The sequence below is a fragment of the Bacillus rossius genome, chromosome 8 (assembly GCF_032445375.1).
Source record: "Bacillus rossius redtenbacheri isolate Brsri chromosome 8, Brsri_v3, whole genome shotgun sequence".
NCBI lineage: Eukaryota > Metazoa > Arthropoda > Insecta > Phasmatodea > Bacillidae > Bacillus > Bacillus rossius.
The window spans coordinates 63,932,843-63,950,708 of record NC_086336.1 but is presented as its reverse complement, the minus strand read 5'-3'; the positions used below and the strand labels follow the sequence as shown (position 1 = coordinate 63,950,708).

The following is a 17,866-nucleotide window of genomic DNA, read 5'->3' as shown; positions in this document are numbered from 1 at the left end:
GTCCATGAAATTCTTTTACATGAGAACTATATTGAATTTTGAAAGATCATATAAAACTGTAAACCATGCATGATAAATAAAAAACTATTATCTTTATAAAAATTTAAAGATTAATAATAGCATAGTCTAAAATTATGACCCATCAAATTTTTTTTGAAGTAGCAAAACTAATGGAATAATACATCTTACATATTGAACACACACACACACTTTATTTACTGGCAGTGATAGGTGTACATGCAAAAAAGGTAATTACAGATATACATTGGTGTATATTTATTTGTAAGTATATATATATATACATGCAGATCAAGTAACACTGTCTTAACAAATATCTCAGACAACTTCGTACAAAGTACATACATGTAAACATGTAATAATAATAATAATAATAATAGTATACAAATAATCACTGGCAATGTTTAATCTGCAATGCTACAGTAATGTTACAGAACTTAGCACAGCCAAAAGTTTACAATAAAATTACAAAATAATGTTTAGACTCACATGACTATGTTGACAACTTGACATAATGCAGCATACATAGGTGAGGTTGAGCACCATAAATATTTTATGTATTTGACACATACACAATAATCAAATCACTGACTTAAAGCCATAAGCTCGCTTACACAATCACAAAACAGTAACCTCTAAAAACTACACACACACAGCCTTGAAATTTTTTAAAGTTGAGCATTGCTGAAACTAATGTAAGCTGAAATGGCCTTTAGGATTCAAATATAGGTATATGTACAGCAGTCATGGCTGAGATGGGCTCGTCCCAAACAGCGCTTTCATTGGTTCTCGTTGAATCTCTCCTGACTAGACTCAACCCTCTCTGGCCTCAGCACAGGGCAGCAACCTGCGGGTGAAAAAAAAAACTCATTTCATTTTATTTTTATTTTCCATGCACATTAACATTAAAAATACGAACACTCCCAATAGATAGGGGCCCCAGGAAACTGTAAATAAAATTGACCGTGCGGTACTGAAATAAAATGCACTATCAAATGTTCATTTATGCATTTTATTTCGTTAAAAATTGTTTTCTATATACTATAATTTAAAAATGAAGAATTTTTATTAAATTTGAAGAAAAATACTCTTTTCCAGTTAAAAATTTTGAATTCTTAAAGACCCTTTTTTTTGTTCCACTTCCTGAAATTTTTTTTTAATCATGCTCTTAAGAGGGCATTTTGATACTTACAAGTAGTTACCAGTTTAAACAGGTGGTTAAAGGTAAGTAATCCAAGTAAATTTTACATCACCAATTCATATTGATTTTACAGTATTTTCAATGTTTCATAAACAAAGGCGGCAGCTATTTGGAAACCAAACCAGACAGGACATACACAGTAGGTGATACAGAGCAAGGTGCTCTTAAGGGGAGCGATACGTAGTGAGCCAAAAATTGTTAAAAAAAATATATCAGTTATAATGAAATAAGTTAAGTTTCGGTTTTTAAAACAATTACAAGTATTTCTAACCTAGGAAGATATAAGTGATATATTTGACACGAAAATTATCTTCACTAAAAACATTACAGTGTTTAGAGATTGTATTTGATGAACGTCCGGCTGCCGGCTGGCCTGGTGCGCCAGAGGAAACGGGGTCAGTTACCGGCCGAGCTACGGTCCAAGTGTTACACCCTGCAGAGGCAATCGCGAGCCACTAGTCACGCCACGGTCATCACACCGTCCCTCCTGGCCGAACAACCCCTCACCATCATCAACACTTCTGGAATGAATATCACTGTTGTTGGAGAGGAATGGACTCGACTCACCGACTGTCCCGGAGGCGTTCAGGAGGTGCTGCTGGCGGGGCTGGGGGGCCCCGGGGTCAGCACCGCCGGGGAGGAGAAGGCCAGGTGCTTGACGGGGGACTGGGTCGGGGTGAACGGCGGGTGGGGCTTGACGGGGAGGGGCGACACTTGGGGGGAAGGGGCCGGGGTGAGCACGCCCAGCGCAGAGTCCGCCAGCACCATGGCCTTCACGTCCAGGCTCCTGATGGAGACGGCGCGCACGCCCGCCGCCTCGCCGCCCGGGACCGCCAGCGCCAGGTTGGTGCCGTGACGCGCCGCCCCGTGGTTCTTCAGGCCCTGCCGGGTCTTGTAGCTCTTGCCGCAGTGGCACTTGAACGCCTTGTGGAGCCTGCGCACACGCGCCAGTGCTGCGACGACACTTGCGCCACTTTCACGTCCGTTCCCGCCCTGCATGTACTGCGAGTCCGGACGACGTCGGTGATGACGAGTAGCCACCTCCCCTTGTGAGACACAAACTCCTACTTTGTCATCAAGGTGAATTACACGTGGTTGCATGCACAAGTTTTTTTCATTAGAGGTGTGTGGTACCTGTCTCCCCAATATTTTTTTGTTTTAATTTAGTTTACTGTTTTAAGTTAAATATTTTAATTTTTTTTTTTTTTTTTTTTTTTTTCATAAATTATTTTAAAATTCATATTGTTTTGATTTATCAGTCCTTTTCCTGATTTTATTTGCCAGGTAATTTCATACTTGTAGTTTTCCATTATATGCAGCTAATATCTATGGTAATGTTAATCACAGTATGATACTGTTAATAGTATATACCGTATTTACTCGTGTATAGCGCGCCCTCGTGTATAGCGCGCACCACGATTTTTGCAACAAATTCCAAAGAAAAAAAATTTTTTTCCCCATAAATAAATTTTACTAACATTTTGTGGTACCTGTACGTGTGAAACAAATGATAATTTAAATTGATGTGTGGTGATGCGTCAGGAAAATACTTAAACTCTGCTGTGTAGACGGAAGATAATGAAGCGCTGTATCGTCACAACTGGTACTTGGGCGGAGGGAGGGAGGCAGGCAGTAACAGAGACGCGCGGAGGATTAGATGACTCACCGGTAGCAGCTGGGACGAGGAAGCGAAGGAAGTGGGAGGGGGAATGGCGACAACAATTTTTCTCTCTCTTTTATTTTACTAGCTGCGTTGGCTTTGTGTAGAGGGGGAGGTCTAAAAATAAACAAGAGACGTGCGAGCTTGCGCACGCACGTGTGTGTGTGTGTGTGTGTGTGTGTGTGTGTGTGCGTGCGCGCGAGAGACCAGGTTGCGCGCGTGTGTGTGTTGTGTGTGTGTGTGTGTGTGTGTGTGTGTGTGTGTGAAAGAGAGGCCTTGTTGCTTGTGCGTATGTGTGGGGGGCTGGCCAGAAACGTCAACAATCACCTGGCAGTTAACGACTTCCACTCCTCCTCCCTTCCACACCCCCCTTTTTTTTTTTCCGTGTATAGCGCGCATCCTTATTTTTTTCCCTTACTTGAGGGGAAAAAAGGGCGCGCTATACACGAGTATATACGGTATTTTTCACGCATTAAAAAAAAATATATATATGAATTGTTTAAAATAGTTTGTGTAACTCTACGGCAATGGTTTTTACGACGTTTGATTTGTGCGTTTGCTACGGCCGGCGGGAGAGTGCGGGGAAGTCTACGCGCTGTTGACGGTCAGCTGTGAGCGGAGCGGCCAGCACGGGGATTGACGTGGAATGCGCAAGTCGAGAGCACTTCCCCTCCCTGGCGTGGACGCAAGGCATCGCACTGAACCAGCCCCGCGGAGAGTGACTTACTTGTCTCTGCAATCCACGAGAACTAAAGTGAATCTGTCAGATATTTTACGCTTCAACTCCATACTTTTCCACTAAAGAGAACATGCTCGCTCACCTTTGCTTCAAGAATGGTGATTATTTGCCTTTAAGAGGCATTTAAATATTTATTTAGACCATTAGGAACTTTGTTTGCTATTCACCAATTTTTTGGGAAAATTTTCCAATGAATCAAAAACTGGGTGAAACCTTTGTAAGTGAACATCTGGACTCCAGCAAGCTAACTGCTAACCATTTTTTTCACCAGTTTGCACTCTTTTTCGCATAATTATTGAATAGATTTTAACCCTATTGTGTGAAAAAGGCGAGGATTTGTTTAGGGGAGGGCGGTGTTGTGATGAAACGAGTCTCGCTCAACTTCTGGTGAAGTGAAGACGCGGCAAGGACCCCCAGACTTCAATGAAGTTTTTCTAGTGCCGACCCCATTCGAGAGAAATGTATGCGTATTACCACGTCACAGAAGCACAAATCGTTACTGCCCAGAGTATTGATGTTCTTTAATTATTTTGTATCTACACCTATGTTGATTTGCGAGAAATTCGCCAGGTCAGAAATTCTCCCTGACTATGCAGGGCATAGCTCAACCTTTTCGTTTTTAAGCATTTTGCAAGGAAAGCCCTGAATGTATCATCACCTTCGAGTTGACTTCACGGTATTTGTGTGTCAGCGCTGATGTACTATACTAACTTTCCATCCTTCTTGTGTCCATTTTTGGAATGGTACTTCATGCCGTTGATGTTCTTGTAGCGCTTCTTGCAGCCAGGAACAGGGCACGCAAACGGCTTGTCAGTGCCGTTACTGTTGGCCGAAGAGTTCGCCAATCTGAGAACACAACAATTCTACCTTCAGCATAAACACCCGACACACACACACAAAAACAATTATGGACTGTGCTAAACAAACTTTTGGCAAAAAAAAAAACCACTTAAATGAAACAAGCAAACATGCTAAATAAAAGCTTTATCAGTTTCAATGAAATTTAATCAAAACATACCAGAAAAACCCTCAGTTTTGGTTCTTAATAATGAAATTACTTTATTCTGAACTGTTAATAGATTTAAACCATTTTGTAGGGATCTGAAAATGTAAACTTTACATGGGAAATCAGTTTCAAGTAAGGTACTTTAAAATAAGGTTAAGCTATAATTTTATGATCCTCACACCCAAACATTTTATTTTAAATATAAAATATTTACGTGCACAATTTGAATTGCAAACAAAAATAAGCTGTTTATTAAAAAAATTTTAAACACAACAAAGTAATGGTCCCGAAAGTTCTATTATAGTGTGCTTTCAATTTTATCATTAGTTCTAACAGTGAAACCATAAACTGAAGATATATAGTCAGCATGATGAGGCTTACAATTTGTCCTAAGAACTGTCAAGAGTACCTGATGTCACCAAGTCCATGCGTGTTTACGAATGAAACTCAAACAAAGACGCGTTCCGTTAAAGCTATTACAGTGAAATTACATTATAAAGTGCCTCTAACTATAAAGGATTTCTCACTTTAAAGTATACATTTTCAGGTACGAACAAGATGTTTTACATTTAGTAATATTTAAGTATAAAGTACTTTCACTATTGTTAAGTACTAAATTGACAAACTTTTGTGTGTGTATTTGAAAAATGTGCCATAATCATTAATGTAAAAATGTGTTACTGATAAAGTGATAAGACATACAAGATCAATCTATCAACATAATTTTTTTTTTCAATTGATTTTGGTTAACAAATCATGCCAAATAAAATATATTCAATGCATTTACCATAGTAAAATATACAATTTTTGATAAATGAGTTAAGTTTTGTCAAATTGTTTATTGAATTGACGTTTATAGTTAATTCCGATTTTGATACCCAAAATTAGCTTTAAAAAAAATCATTACAGTTGTTAAGTAAAGTAGCAGATTCTTTACCAGAAAAATATGGCATAAAAAGACACATGAAAACTGATTCGAAAATGCTTCCAACGGAAAATGAGGTCACTTTACTTGGATTTTAGGAGCATGAGCGATGCATGCTCATGTGGCTGGGTGATGGTTGAGTCCCCATGCCCGGCACGACTCGTGAAACGAGCACCGGATGAACACCCAGCGGTCAACCTTCCTGGTCGACACGAGACCCCGGTACGCACCTGCTGCCGTACTTGAGGATGAACTCGGAGCTGAATTCCTCGGAAGTGGCCCACGACTCGTTGCTGTTGTCCAGCTCGCTCCCGAACTCATCTTCCTCGCCGTCGCTCCCTGCACCGAGAGTCGCACGGTACCATCAGGCTGCATCCCGGGGGCATTCCTGTGCGAAGCTTTCACCAAGCCAATCTCTCTTTTAAATGCTCCATGTGACTTCGCCAGGAAATCTGCTATTCGTTTTTTTATACGAAGCTTCTGTTGTGATGCAAAGCTTCGCATCTGATGTGAAGCTAGGCATTTGTTGCAAAGCTTTAAAACATGGTTCTAACATGAAAAAAATATTTTTTATTTTTTTTTTAGTTTTGTGTATGTTCTGCACAAATAAATGCTCAATATTAATATTACGCATGGTCAGTTTATGATTTTTTGTTGAATGGTATTATACGTAGGGGCTCAATTGGTTAGTCACTTAATCAGCTGAAACATTACTAACATTTAAAATATAATATTTTTACTACAATCCAGTATTTTATAAAATAAGTGTATTGCAGCCATGCTAAGAAAAACAATCACAATTCGCTTCGACTTCGCAACTATTTTAAACATTTGATTTGATAATCGTGTTGGCATAAAAAATAATGTTTTCGCACAGGCCTAAAAGAAACTGAAAGGTATAGTTGAAAAAGGACACAAGGATATAAACTCTAAAGACGAATGAGAGTACATATATGAGACAGGACATCTGAGTTGTCACAACATTGCAATGCATACACAATGTATGTATTAATACATGCTTTATTTTAGAATATAACCTTTCACAGACAAACTGACACAAGAACACTATACAAACAAAAATATTAGGAATAAGAAGGATTTGTTGTTGATGCTAAAAAAAACATAAAAAATACAATTTGGCCTACTAGATTTTTGAATGTTTGTAGATAGCCCTCGCTTTTTAAAGGCTGGCCAACTTCGATCGAAGTGGTTTCACATAAGTGAATATTAAATAACTAACATAACTATAATATGTTAGCACAAGGTTGTAATTGGCCAGTGTTTTATGTATCTAATGTAAAAATAAAATAAAATTCTTAAATAAAACCACAAGTATTGAAAATGTAGTTCATTGCTTATTACTTTAGTACTATCTGAACTTTGAAATCAAACAGTAAGTTATATCACAATTCCACTACAAAGCAAGCTACTTGAATTGTCCAGAGAGGGACGGTGACAACTGCAATGTAGAACAGTAGAACCTTGTTATGTTTTCCTGCTTATAAAGTCACATTTTTTAAGTCCTGACATTTTCCCCCAAGGACAATGTATTTCTTTCCTGCATCTAACGTTTCACAAATGGTGCATTTTCTGCTTTCTAAAATTCAATAAATCCAACAAAAAAAAATTAAAAACCCTAACTATTCCAACACATACCTCATCTGTGAAGTTTAACATGTTAAAAGGTTTACTTTGCGCTTAACATACGTTTTTGTTTGCAATCAATGTTATACCATAGATGTAGATTGTTAAACTAGGATTGTGTGCAAAAAAAAAAAACGTAAGCGCTACACGTGTGCTGGCTAATGCTGTGTATTCAATATATTGAAGGTACATAACGTTCCCAGTTATGTCTGTTGGCACCCTTGTATTGAAAGAAAAAAAAATACTTTTGTTTCTTGCCATTCTAGTGTGTTTTCATCTGTACATACATAGTCCTACAACTATTCTGCAATGGCAAAAAAAAAAAAACTAAGTGTTTTCCATTGCTGATAGAGTTTAATTTATTTCATTTGTAAGAAGGAATCTCAAAATTACTCATTTTCAAGTGGCGAAGGAATCGGAAAGAGGCATTCCCATTTACAAATTGTGAAACAATTTTACAGAAATGTGAGTGTGTGTCTTTAAACACAAATAAAATAGAAGCTGGAAGCACAACAAAATTATAAAGGCAATATTTACCCTTTATAGAAAGTAAATATTTAATTTCCTTAGTATTTATTTTGTTTAATTACACTTTATTCCGTATGTTTACATTTGTAATCTATGATTAATTCAGATTTAAATTTCTTTGGTTATCATTTTGTCTATGTATTACTCTATGTTAATTTTTATTTTAAATTATTGTCAAAGCTAGTATAGTAGTATTTTTTGAAATAAATATTAATTTAAAGATGAACAACGACAGTAATGGGTAGTAATTTTAATAGTTTTGTTTTATCAACAACCTTAAGAAAGTCGTTTATTAGTAACGGGGAAAAAGATTCTTTAGAACGAATTGAGACTCGATGAAGGCAACATCTAAAAACGCAACGATTTCGACTTTAAGTTAGAATTGAATATTTATAGAAGAATTGAAACTGTTTATTAATGCCAATATTGACGGAGATCCTGAAGGAACTAATAAATTAATCAACGAGGATAATACTCAGACGTCAATAATTCAAACAATTATTTAAGAAGAGAGGTCGACGAATATTCAGATTCAAGAGATCGTCCAATGAATATAAATTGCTTTGAAACTACGAAGAATAGATGCCGTTGATCATCCTGAAGAAAGAAGAATTCAGTCGAAGAATGAAAAGTTGCAGTTCGAGCCCGGGAAGGATGACCGTCGCGCAGTCCAGCCCAGTTGCCGCCCACAGCCCGAAGGATGGAGTCGTGACGGCACGTATTCCTGCCGCCCGCTAGAGACCGGAGGAGCAACACCGAGTTCGCAGTCCTGATTGAGGCGAACCAAGGATTCTTCGAGCACCTACACGTCTCGTGGGTATCCTGCAGCAAGGTTTGGTCCCTTACCCCATCACCCGAAGACTCGCTGATTAAAGAAGTATCCTCACGAATTACGATTTAAACAAGACGAACAATTTTCACCAAACTAGAATCTTTTAAGTTATCGAACATATTCTTTGTATATAAAGACCGTGTACTTGTTCATCTTTAGATTTAGCGTTTAAATTCCGGAATCGCGATCCCGAACTAAATAATATTAGATAGTATAGATGGAACTTGATATTGAAAGAACATGTTGCTATTTTGTTTGACGGGTACTGCAAGTTACGTACCCAGTAGTCCACGCTCTGCGGACTGAAGCTAGTTTAAAATAAATAACACGCAAATGATTAACATTTTATCTTAAAGATAACTTACTCAAATGAGAGAATTGTTAGATGCTTTAAAGTCGAGAGTGATAAATTCCATCTGTATTTTAACATAAATTATTTTAGTTAAGTTATTTATATAATGTGTGATATTGTGCTTGTTGAAGTATATTGTCACCGTCTGCGCAAAACCTTACACGCAAATATAAACATTACATTTGAATTTGTTTACACGTCATTAACAGGTCTAGTCACGAGATTAGTATTTAACATACTTTTGAAACGCTGTAATTTTGACTTTCAGACACAAACTTCTAGAAACAATTCTTAAAACTGATAGAGGTAGGCTAGAGAAATTGAAATTATTAACTACATCAAAGAATTTCAATAATTACAATAGCTGACTCTTCAAAATTGAAAATTTTTTGGCTTGGTTAAGCAAATTCGAGTGTCGAGGGTCAGTGGTATTTAACATTAAATTTGTTTGAATAGCTTGATAAGTCCATTGTTAAAAAGTTCAGACAATGACAAGTAGTGCCAAATTGATATTTCCTGCTGCTTCTTTTTTTTCCTTCAGGCCCCTTGAAAAACATTTTTAACAGGGTTCTACTGTACAGAGAATAAGGACCCAAAAATAAGGAACAGGTGTGGGGGAGAGAGAGAACAGCCGCACCCATGCATGCATGGTTGCCACCCAAAATTTAGTAACAAAATATCAGGAATTTTCCATAGAAAACATTGTAACAACACCTGAATACTACTAAAAAGCTGTGATATATAAAAAATTTTAAATCAACCTTTGAATATAATTCATACAGCCTGAATTTAACAAAGTAATTTTTACCAAAAATAGCAAAAGGTATAAAAATAAATGATAATGTAATAAAGAATAAAAATTCATTATAATTATTTGGTTTCATACATGGCTGACCACTGATAAGCAATTCATTCATTCCATGAACACTGTCAACAACGCTTCTGAAAGTGTATAGTGAAAGGTCAAACGCGACAATCTGCAGAATAACAGCCCGCGATACAAAACAGACCTGTCGGTGAGCTGGATCTGCTAAATGCAGAATAGGAGATGCTTCTGGTCACATTTGAATGGGAGACCTTTCGCTTGATGCCCTCGTCTGAGAAAAAGCTCAGCACGTAGCTCAGCGGCAGGCAAGACGGCTGCTGCAACTCTTTCTGTTCAATCACGCGAGGGTCGTAATCTGAAACAGAAAAAAAATAAACCAGTAATATTTCAGTATTGGTATCAAAGTTCGTCCCTTGATCCTGATGCCATGATCCTGGATCCACTGATCCTGTGGTAAATGATGCGGTTTTAATTAATTACATCACAAGAGCCTGGACATTACAAAAACTTGTGATATAACAACGAATTATGATCGTAAGTTGAATACAAATTGAAAAATTTTCATGAGACCAGACATAATTTGTTTGTATTCTGATATTCAAGTTTTTATTTGGCCCGGATCTTTTGAAGTATTAAATTAGAACAGCAAGCATCGTGTACCACAGGATCAATGTGTACAGGATCATGCTATCAGGTTCAAGGGATTAACTTGTATACGTATATGGAACAATTACCGAAACCCCACATCAAAATGTTAGCTCACCGCTTAAATTTTACTTAGTAATAACCATCCACACACAGGAATTAATGCATACCTTATTTTGCTACCAAATAAGGCCAATGCATGAAAGTTGCAGCCTGAAAACATTCATAACACAGTCCCTAAACCTGCACAGGTAAATTTCTGATGTCATGTTTTTCTGTAAATAAAAGAATTAAATGATGTGCATATTTTTTTTTTTTTTAACGCTACAGACAACCTTTATTTACCTGAATAGAGTGCTTCAAAATTCCTCCTGGTTTCTGAGAAACTACCGTTAATAGGTTACTTAGGTAGCCTGTGCAAAGACGTGGTCGTCATCATATTGTGCTTCATTTGATAATAGCATAGCCGAGACTTTTCCGTGAGTGATTGGTCTGCTCACCTGTGCTTTCTATAATAACCTAAATTTATTTTTTGACGTAACGTCTAATAAATCGATGAACGCCGGCTGCACGTACGAAAAAGGATTACTCATTGTCCCATTACGCTCATTGTCCCATTACGCCGTGTCCCGTTACGCTCATTGTACGCTTGCGCCGCATCTATCTCTCTTCCACTCGATTGGAACAACCATCGATTTGAATTCTTCGAGGCACATTAAACTTGAAACACTCCCATTTGTTTCCTACTTTTCCTATCATTGTCCTATCCTTAACAGAATAACACAGATTGGAAGAAGTTAAATAGCAAACATGTATAAAAGTTATAGTTAAAATAATCTCTTCGTTAAATTAATAAACATATTTGAACTAATGAGTGCAAAAAAGTAAATTTATCAATTAAATTGTAGATTTCATTTCACTCCTTCTTTGTATCCATACAAAATAGTGATAATTCAATAAAAATGATTCAATTTTATACATATAAGTATGCAATCATTTCATCAATGTTTTGTTATGACGTTGTCACGTTAAACTATAGTCCATAAACTGACTTTACAGACAACCACTTTTTTTGCTTTAATAGTGTAGCAGAGACCGTTTTCATGAGAGACTGGCCAGATTATTGTCGCCGCCCATTGTTTACTTGATACCAGCTGCAACATGATCCTGTGATTCTCCAGAAAATCTTAGGAATACAGCATAGCCGAAACCGTTTTCTAACGGGGCTGTTTAATGTCAATACGTTACAGCTGGGGCCAAGATTGTTTTTCACCTTATATAACGTACTGACACTAATGTTGCTGCTATGTAGCTATTCTGACACAACCAACCATTCACATGATTACACTGTGATTTTTTAATGTAGCTAACATAACCTAATAAACCATCCACACTTTTTAAAAGTAATTTTAATGTACCTAGACTATATTCTAATTTCTCAGTCACTTAAATCTATGAAATATGATATGGATATCTTTTTAGCATTTTTTTATCTAGTACTAAAGTTACTCACGCGAGCTGTGAACTTCAGTAACCTTCTGTGAATTTCGGTTCTGTTTACGCCTTGGAATGGACTTGTGTAAACTGTTTGCAATTCCTAAGCAACCACTGAAATTTTTTACAGTATTTTTAATATGGCCATACTAATCTAAAAAAGCATCCACAATATTTTTAATAGAGCTAACGTAAAGTAAGTAAATGAACATTCCAACAATGTAACAAATCTGTGACATTTAAACAGAACATGCACAAACACGGCCTCGGAATGAACTGCAGTGAATGTTAGGTTTGCCGATCCTGTGATTCTCCGTATATAAAAAAGTTATAGAAAAATGTAAACAGCTGTATCAATGCATAGGTACTGTAAAGTAAGCAATAAACTGTGATTTCTCCGAAACCAGTCGGAATTTAAAATCGCTGTTTTCAGGGTAGAAAGAGGAACATCTTTTAAGATGAAAAAAAGTATTTTCAGAATTTAACTATTAAATTCCAGAAAATTAGCAACTTAACGTTACCAAAAAAAATTAAAGCCCGATGTTTTGACGCCACAGCAATGCACAGGCTACCTAATGTAACATATAAATGATATATTTCTCAGAAACTAGAAGGGATTTTGAAACACTGTTTTCAGAGTGAATAGAGGAATGTCTGTATTGTTAAAAAAAAATCGGAATTTAAATATTTATTTTTACAGAAAACCGCGACGTTGGAATTTTACCCCTATATATAAGACCCTTCCCCCACCCCGACCCCACCCCCCCCCCCCCCCACAACCCTCAACCCATCACAAAAAAAAAATTATTTGTACAACATAACCACAATATACATAGACATTATTATTGTGCTTCTTACAAACCAGAACAATTCCTAAAATATTGAACGTATTCAAATACCTATGTAAATGTGATTGAAGTGGGACTGCGATGTACATTCAGTACGGAATTATGAATAATACTAATATATACCCCAGCAACCTCATAATACCAGTTGTTGATTATGTTTTAATGGTATTCTTGATCACATTACTAGTGCTTATAATTTTAATGAGCAAGTGTTTGACATAACCTACACGTTAGACATTACTTTCAAAAAGGTAAAATCTCACTTAAAAGCCTCACATTATAGAACATACCGATATGAGTGCCTTCAATATGTTGAATAAGTTCTAACAAATTAGGAAACGTCAAACCACATTCATTAAATTTACAAATGTTTATCATGAAGACAGCCATATCCCAGATATTAAACACTGAATAGTGCCAATTCGAGCTAAAGATTATTTCAACATAGAACAATAAAACTGAGCGCTGAAACAGCCACACATGGATATAATAGGAGGAAGTAATTATTAGGCATCGACTATGGGGTTGATTCGAAGTCTTTTTTTATTTTTATTAATTGCTAGTCTCAGGCGGTGACGCCAAACAACCAAAGGTTCAATTGTTTCAGTGTAATCATCAATTCGTAGGTAATCAAATATCAACATGTAAATTTTTACACCCATGCCTTACCCGGGACTCGAACCCAGGACCCCTCGCACCGAAAGCCGGTGTGCATCCGACTACGCTACGGAGGTCGGCAATTCGAAGTCAATTTACATTTTGAGACATTTCTACACAGACATTGTAAAACAAATAGTAGCTGCAACCTTCTTATAATTATATATAATAAATAAATGGATGTGAATCATAAAAAAACGTCATGTTCGGCATTTTATTTTACAAACAAGTTATTTTAAAAAAAAAAATATTTTTACACATGATTTTAATATATATATGGTATATCCAGTGTTTTTGTAGATACCCCATTATACTGAATAGCTTTTCTTACATATTATTGGAAAGTGCTGACGTCGTCCGGCCGAAGGCCACCCCAAAGCCCGACCTGCGACCGCCAGTATCCGATCCCGCTAACGGAACGCACCCCTAGCCATGGCCCACCCGAGTCAGGCAAGCCCCTGAGGAACAGGTAGAACCAAGGGCCATGCATAATTAATGATACACCGAGACCCGAATTCATTAAAATTCAGACCTAATTTAATAGTAACGCCACCTAATATACGGCACGGGCCGACTCCCGCTACAAGTGAATTTTTGTTAAACGTCAAGTGCACAGGCACCGACGACAACTACGCATATAATTTACATCTAATTTAACTGCAGACTGCAGTCCACACAGATGGACGCGGGCGCCGCCCCACTAGCAATTTTCGGGATTGGCCGTCTCCAATCAACCTCCCCCCTTAACCTCGACTGGCATGAGGGTTTAAATTAGTGACAGTGCATCAGAGCACTCAGTGTTACTTCAATGTAATTTCGTAGGGTAATTCAATGTATGTCGTGTAAGTGCATAGGAGACCCAGGGGGGGTGTTTTGGGGGTTCAACCTCCTAAGAAATAAGGCAAGAAAATTATGAACACTCATGCCATTTGAGCTCAATTTCTAAACTCAGAGAAACGAGAGAAATAATATAATCAAGCAGCCCAATTGGTAAGTAAACGTAAACAAATTTGAATTGCAATGATTGGTTCATGATAGGTCAGTCTAAATTCTCAAATCGCAGTGATTGGTCTATGGGATAATCAGTTCAACTCTACTTTGATTATGTTTTAGATTTGCTTAGTAGAATTGGGCATTGAGTAACAGTAGTGATTGCGACCTAATTTCATACAAAACTCTATAAAACTATTAAAACATGAAGGGGGGGTTATGGAACTTTTTTGGTCGTTTTGTCTAGTCAGGTACTTTCATTTAAATACTGTACATCTGTACATATAACACGAAGAAAAAGGTTTGATTATCGCAAGGTGCATAATTTTAAACGACTGTTACAAACATTGAAAAGCTGAAATGTAAATTTCTTGCCTCAGATGAAAGGGACCTCATTTAGTGCAAAGTGGTGTGAAGTTGTGTTTGAGTCAGTAACTTAATGGCTTCAACTCAATGTGTAGGTGTTTTTAGCGAATATTGTAATAGAATATAATTTAATATATATAATATAATAGCTGCCCAACCCAGCTTCGCACGGCAATACTAATGGGAAATAATAAGACTAAATATCCCATTTACAGTAATAATAAATGAAATAAAATGCAATTAATTTAGACAAAAATTTGTTACAATGCTTTGTAATGTACCGGAGAGAAAACGAGTAGCACCGATGGTTTCCCGATTCTCGAGCACGCAACATATGACGTCGTCCGACCGACGACCATCCCTAAGCCCGACCTGCAACCGCCAGTATACTCTCCCGCTAACGGAACGCACCCCTGGCCGTGGCCCACCCGAGTCGAGCGAGCCACCGAGCCGAACGGCCAAACCAGACATTATTATTATAAAGCACACTAAATCCGAGTGGACTAGAGACGAACCACACCCATTCCCCCTCAAACAATTAATTACGAATTTTGCGACCTTAAAGTCTCTTCTAGATGCAGTCATTTAGTTTTTAACGTAATGAGGTCAAGCTTGGCGCGGCAGGGGCCGACGCGCCACCGGACGCCATGCCAGTTCCGCAGTTCTACTCGACTCGCGGACCGGGACGGACCTACGTCCCACGGAGAGACCACAACCATTGTCTTCATCGCAAGTAACGTCCGGTAAATATAGTCATTTAGCATAAACCAAACCTTTTTCTATTCACCTCTCCGTGCGTGCCCGGTCCGTTTTTTACGGTTCAGGACCTAATCCGACCGCGTAAACGTAAAGACGTCCCGCACCACACCTGGTGCGCAGGGTCGCTCTTCAGCATACGGCACGGGCCGTCTCCCGCAAACCACAGAACTTTTCTTAAGGCCACGCGCCTTCGCGCTGACCACAAACCTGCAAGGAAAACTTCGCCAAGTGTAGTGGCGGTGCGTGTACCACCCCAGTGGGCACGGCACCAGCGTAGAAACAATCGCTTACGGGACTGGCCGACTCCAGTCACCCACAAACTCTGTGTGCCACGTCATTTGTGCGCGCCTAATTTTCACTAAGTGTACTTTGTTAACGTAACTTTGCGCCACGTCATTTGTGCGCGCCTAATTTTCATTAAGTGTACTTGTTAACGTAACTTTGCGCCACGTCATTTGTGCGCGCCTAATTTTCATTAAGTGTACTTTGTTAACGTAACTTTGCGCCACGTCATCCGTGCACGCCTAATTTTCATTAAGTGTACTTTGTCAACGTAACTTTGCGCCACGTCATCTGTGCGCGCCTAACATTCATTAAGTGTACTTTGTCAACGTAACTTTGCGCCACGTCATCTGTGCGCGCCTAATTTTCATTAAGTGTACTTTGTTAATGTAACTTTGCGCCACGTCATCTGTGCGCGCCTCTCTTGCATCAAGTGTACTTGGCCTGCATACTGTTACCCGAGAAACCAGTGCCACGAAACATTGAACATGTACCGGCCTGCACCCCGCAACGGACAAGTAGCCCTCAGGGGCATGTCTGTACTCAGTAATTGTATGGTGTGACGTCAATCCCTTGAATAAAGGCACGTCGCTACTACGGCAATCCCACGCATTCTTCTTTAACGTAAATTCCCAGGCAAGACCGCCGACGGTTCTAGCGGACCACGCTGGGGCAACGAACCACGAACCCTCATTGGTTAGACACCGAGCTAGCCTGGCGCCCTCCCGGAACATAAAACGTTAATCAGACCAGCCACCCCGCTAGAACTCGCGCCCGGACTCGAACACGAGACCGCGGACGACGGCACATACAACTGATGTACCCGTATTTCGCTACGGCAGTCTACAGGCAGAACACTTGCACCGCTCATTATACATGCCCCTCCTTGTGGGTACGCCACTGCTGCACCTCGAATGGAAAAACAATCAAAGCAATGCTCGTTGCCATGGAGATGCAGAAGGCATAAACAATTCAAAATCCCGCTGTCCCACTGATGCCCGGGCTTAACCACTATTGGGAGTTGATTTTCGGAAAATGTCATCCTGCATAACATGAGGAAGATTACTGTCAAGTTCAAGTCTGTAGGATATAAAATTTAAAAAAGGGCAATTTTTGATATTTAAAGTCCCCGTAAATTTTCAACGGTGATGAGGACTGCACTAACAGTGAATTAGTTGTTGCCATAGAGACGAATGAAGCATCAACAAAGTAACAGCCGTTGTCATGGTGATTTTCTACAAAAATCTGGAATTTTGATATTTTACACCCCGAAAACTCCCTTTGGGAGCTGATTTTCGGAAAATCATATCTTAGTGAGCGTCTTCATACATCACAAAATGGGTAACTGTGCTAAGTTTCAATCGGTTGAAAGATTTCAAGTCAATCGTAATGAGTCAGTCAGTGGTATTTCGCACAAATATATTTTTAAATTTAAATAATTTTACATAAAATAATTAAATCTATAAAGAAATATGCCTCGAATTGAAAATAAAGAATCGATCTAAGCGATGCTCGTTTCCATTAAGACGCAGAAGGCATAAACAATGCAAAATCCCGTTGTCATGGAGATGGAGTACTCACTGTTGCCAGTGCTTTACCATTCTTGGAAACTGATTTTCGGAAAACGCTGTCATTAATCGAAATAAAATGTAGCCTATATATAAAGTTGGACAAAGTTACAAATATTTGTGCGAAATTTCATTCAAATCAATGCAGTAGTTTCAGAAATTAGCCCGGACAAACATCGTGACACGAGATTTTTATATATAAAGATTTAATTCTGTTTTGTTACACTTGAATTGTAAAGCCTGAATTACAACAGCCCGTCGCATCCGTTCGTCCATCAGCCGCAAAGCGATATTTAACTTCACTTCACTTCATTGCTAGTATTTGGGCCTTGAGGTGTATCCGTTTAGCCAGAAATATCAATTTCATTATTCTATTTCATCTTTTATGGCAAGTGTATATTTTGAATAAGTCTCAATTTTACTCCCATACCTTACCCGGGACTCGAACCCAGAACCTCTCCCAACATAAGCCGGTGTGCATCCGACTACGCTACGGAGGTCGGCTGGCGATTTACAACACTCCGTC

General features: G+C 38.4%; 2 protein-coding genes across 3 annotated transcripts in view; one reads left to right on the top strand and one right to left on the bottom strand.

Annotated features, from left to right (window-relative positions):
* Positions 1 to 17,866, top strand: part of LOC134535078 (ATP synthase lipid-binding protein, mitochondrial) — a 106,554-nt gene that overhangs the window by 75,049 nt on the left and 13,639 nt on the right. The window lies entirely within an intron of this gene.
* Positions 191 to 13,442, bottom strand: LOC134535073 (juxtaposed with another zinc finger protein 1). 2 transcript variants are annotated; one of them, XM_063373921.1, is made up of 6 exons: positions 13,009 to 13,442; positions 9,916 to 10,086; positions 5,780 to 5,888; positions 4,330 to 4,464; positions 1,787 to 2,153; positions 191 to 865 (listed from the first exon to the last, which is right to left on the bottom strand). In XM_063373921.1, exons 1-5 carry the CDS (start codon positions 13,106 to 13,108, stop codon positions 1,805 to 1,807), a joined length of 864 nt encoding a protein of 287 aa, XP_063229991.1. In that variant the 5' UTR covers positions 13,109 to 13,442; the 3' UTR covers positions 191 to 865; positions 1,787 to 1,804. The 2 variants fall into 2 exon arrangements, with proteins under 2 accessions (XP_063229991.1, XP_063229992.1); XM_063373922.1 differs by having other exon boundaries at positions 191 to 2,153; positions 13,009 to 13,132.

What these genes read in the sequence shown, in the direction of transcription:
- LOC134535073 (XM_063373921.1), bottom strand. Translation starts at nt 13,108, where the DNA reads ATGGCTGTCTTCATGATAAACATTTGTAAATTTAATGAATGTGGTTTG. An exon ending in TATTGAAGGCACTCATATCG is followed by an intron (nt 10,087 to 13,008) that starts GTATGTTCTATA and finishes TTTCTGTTTCAG; the next exon opens with ATTACGACCCTCGCGTGATT. An exon ending in ATCCTCAAGTACGGCAGCAG is followed by an intron (nt 4,465 to 5,779) that starts GTGCGTACCGGG and finishes TTGTGTTCTCAG; the next exon opens with ATTGGCGAACTCTTCGGCCA.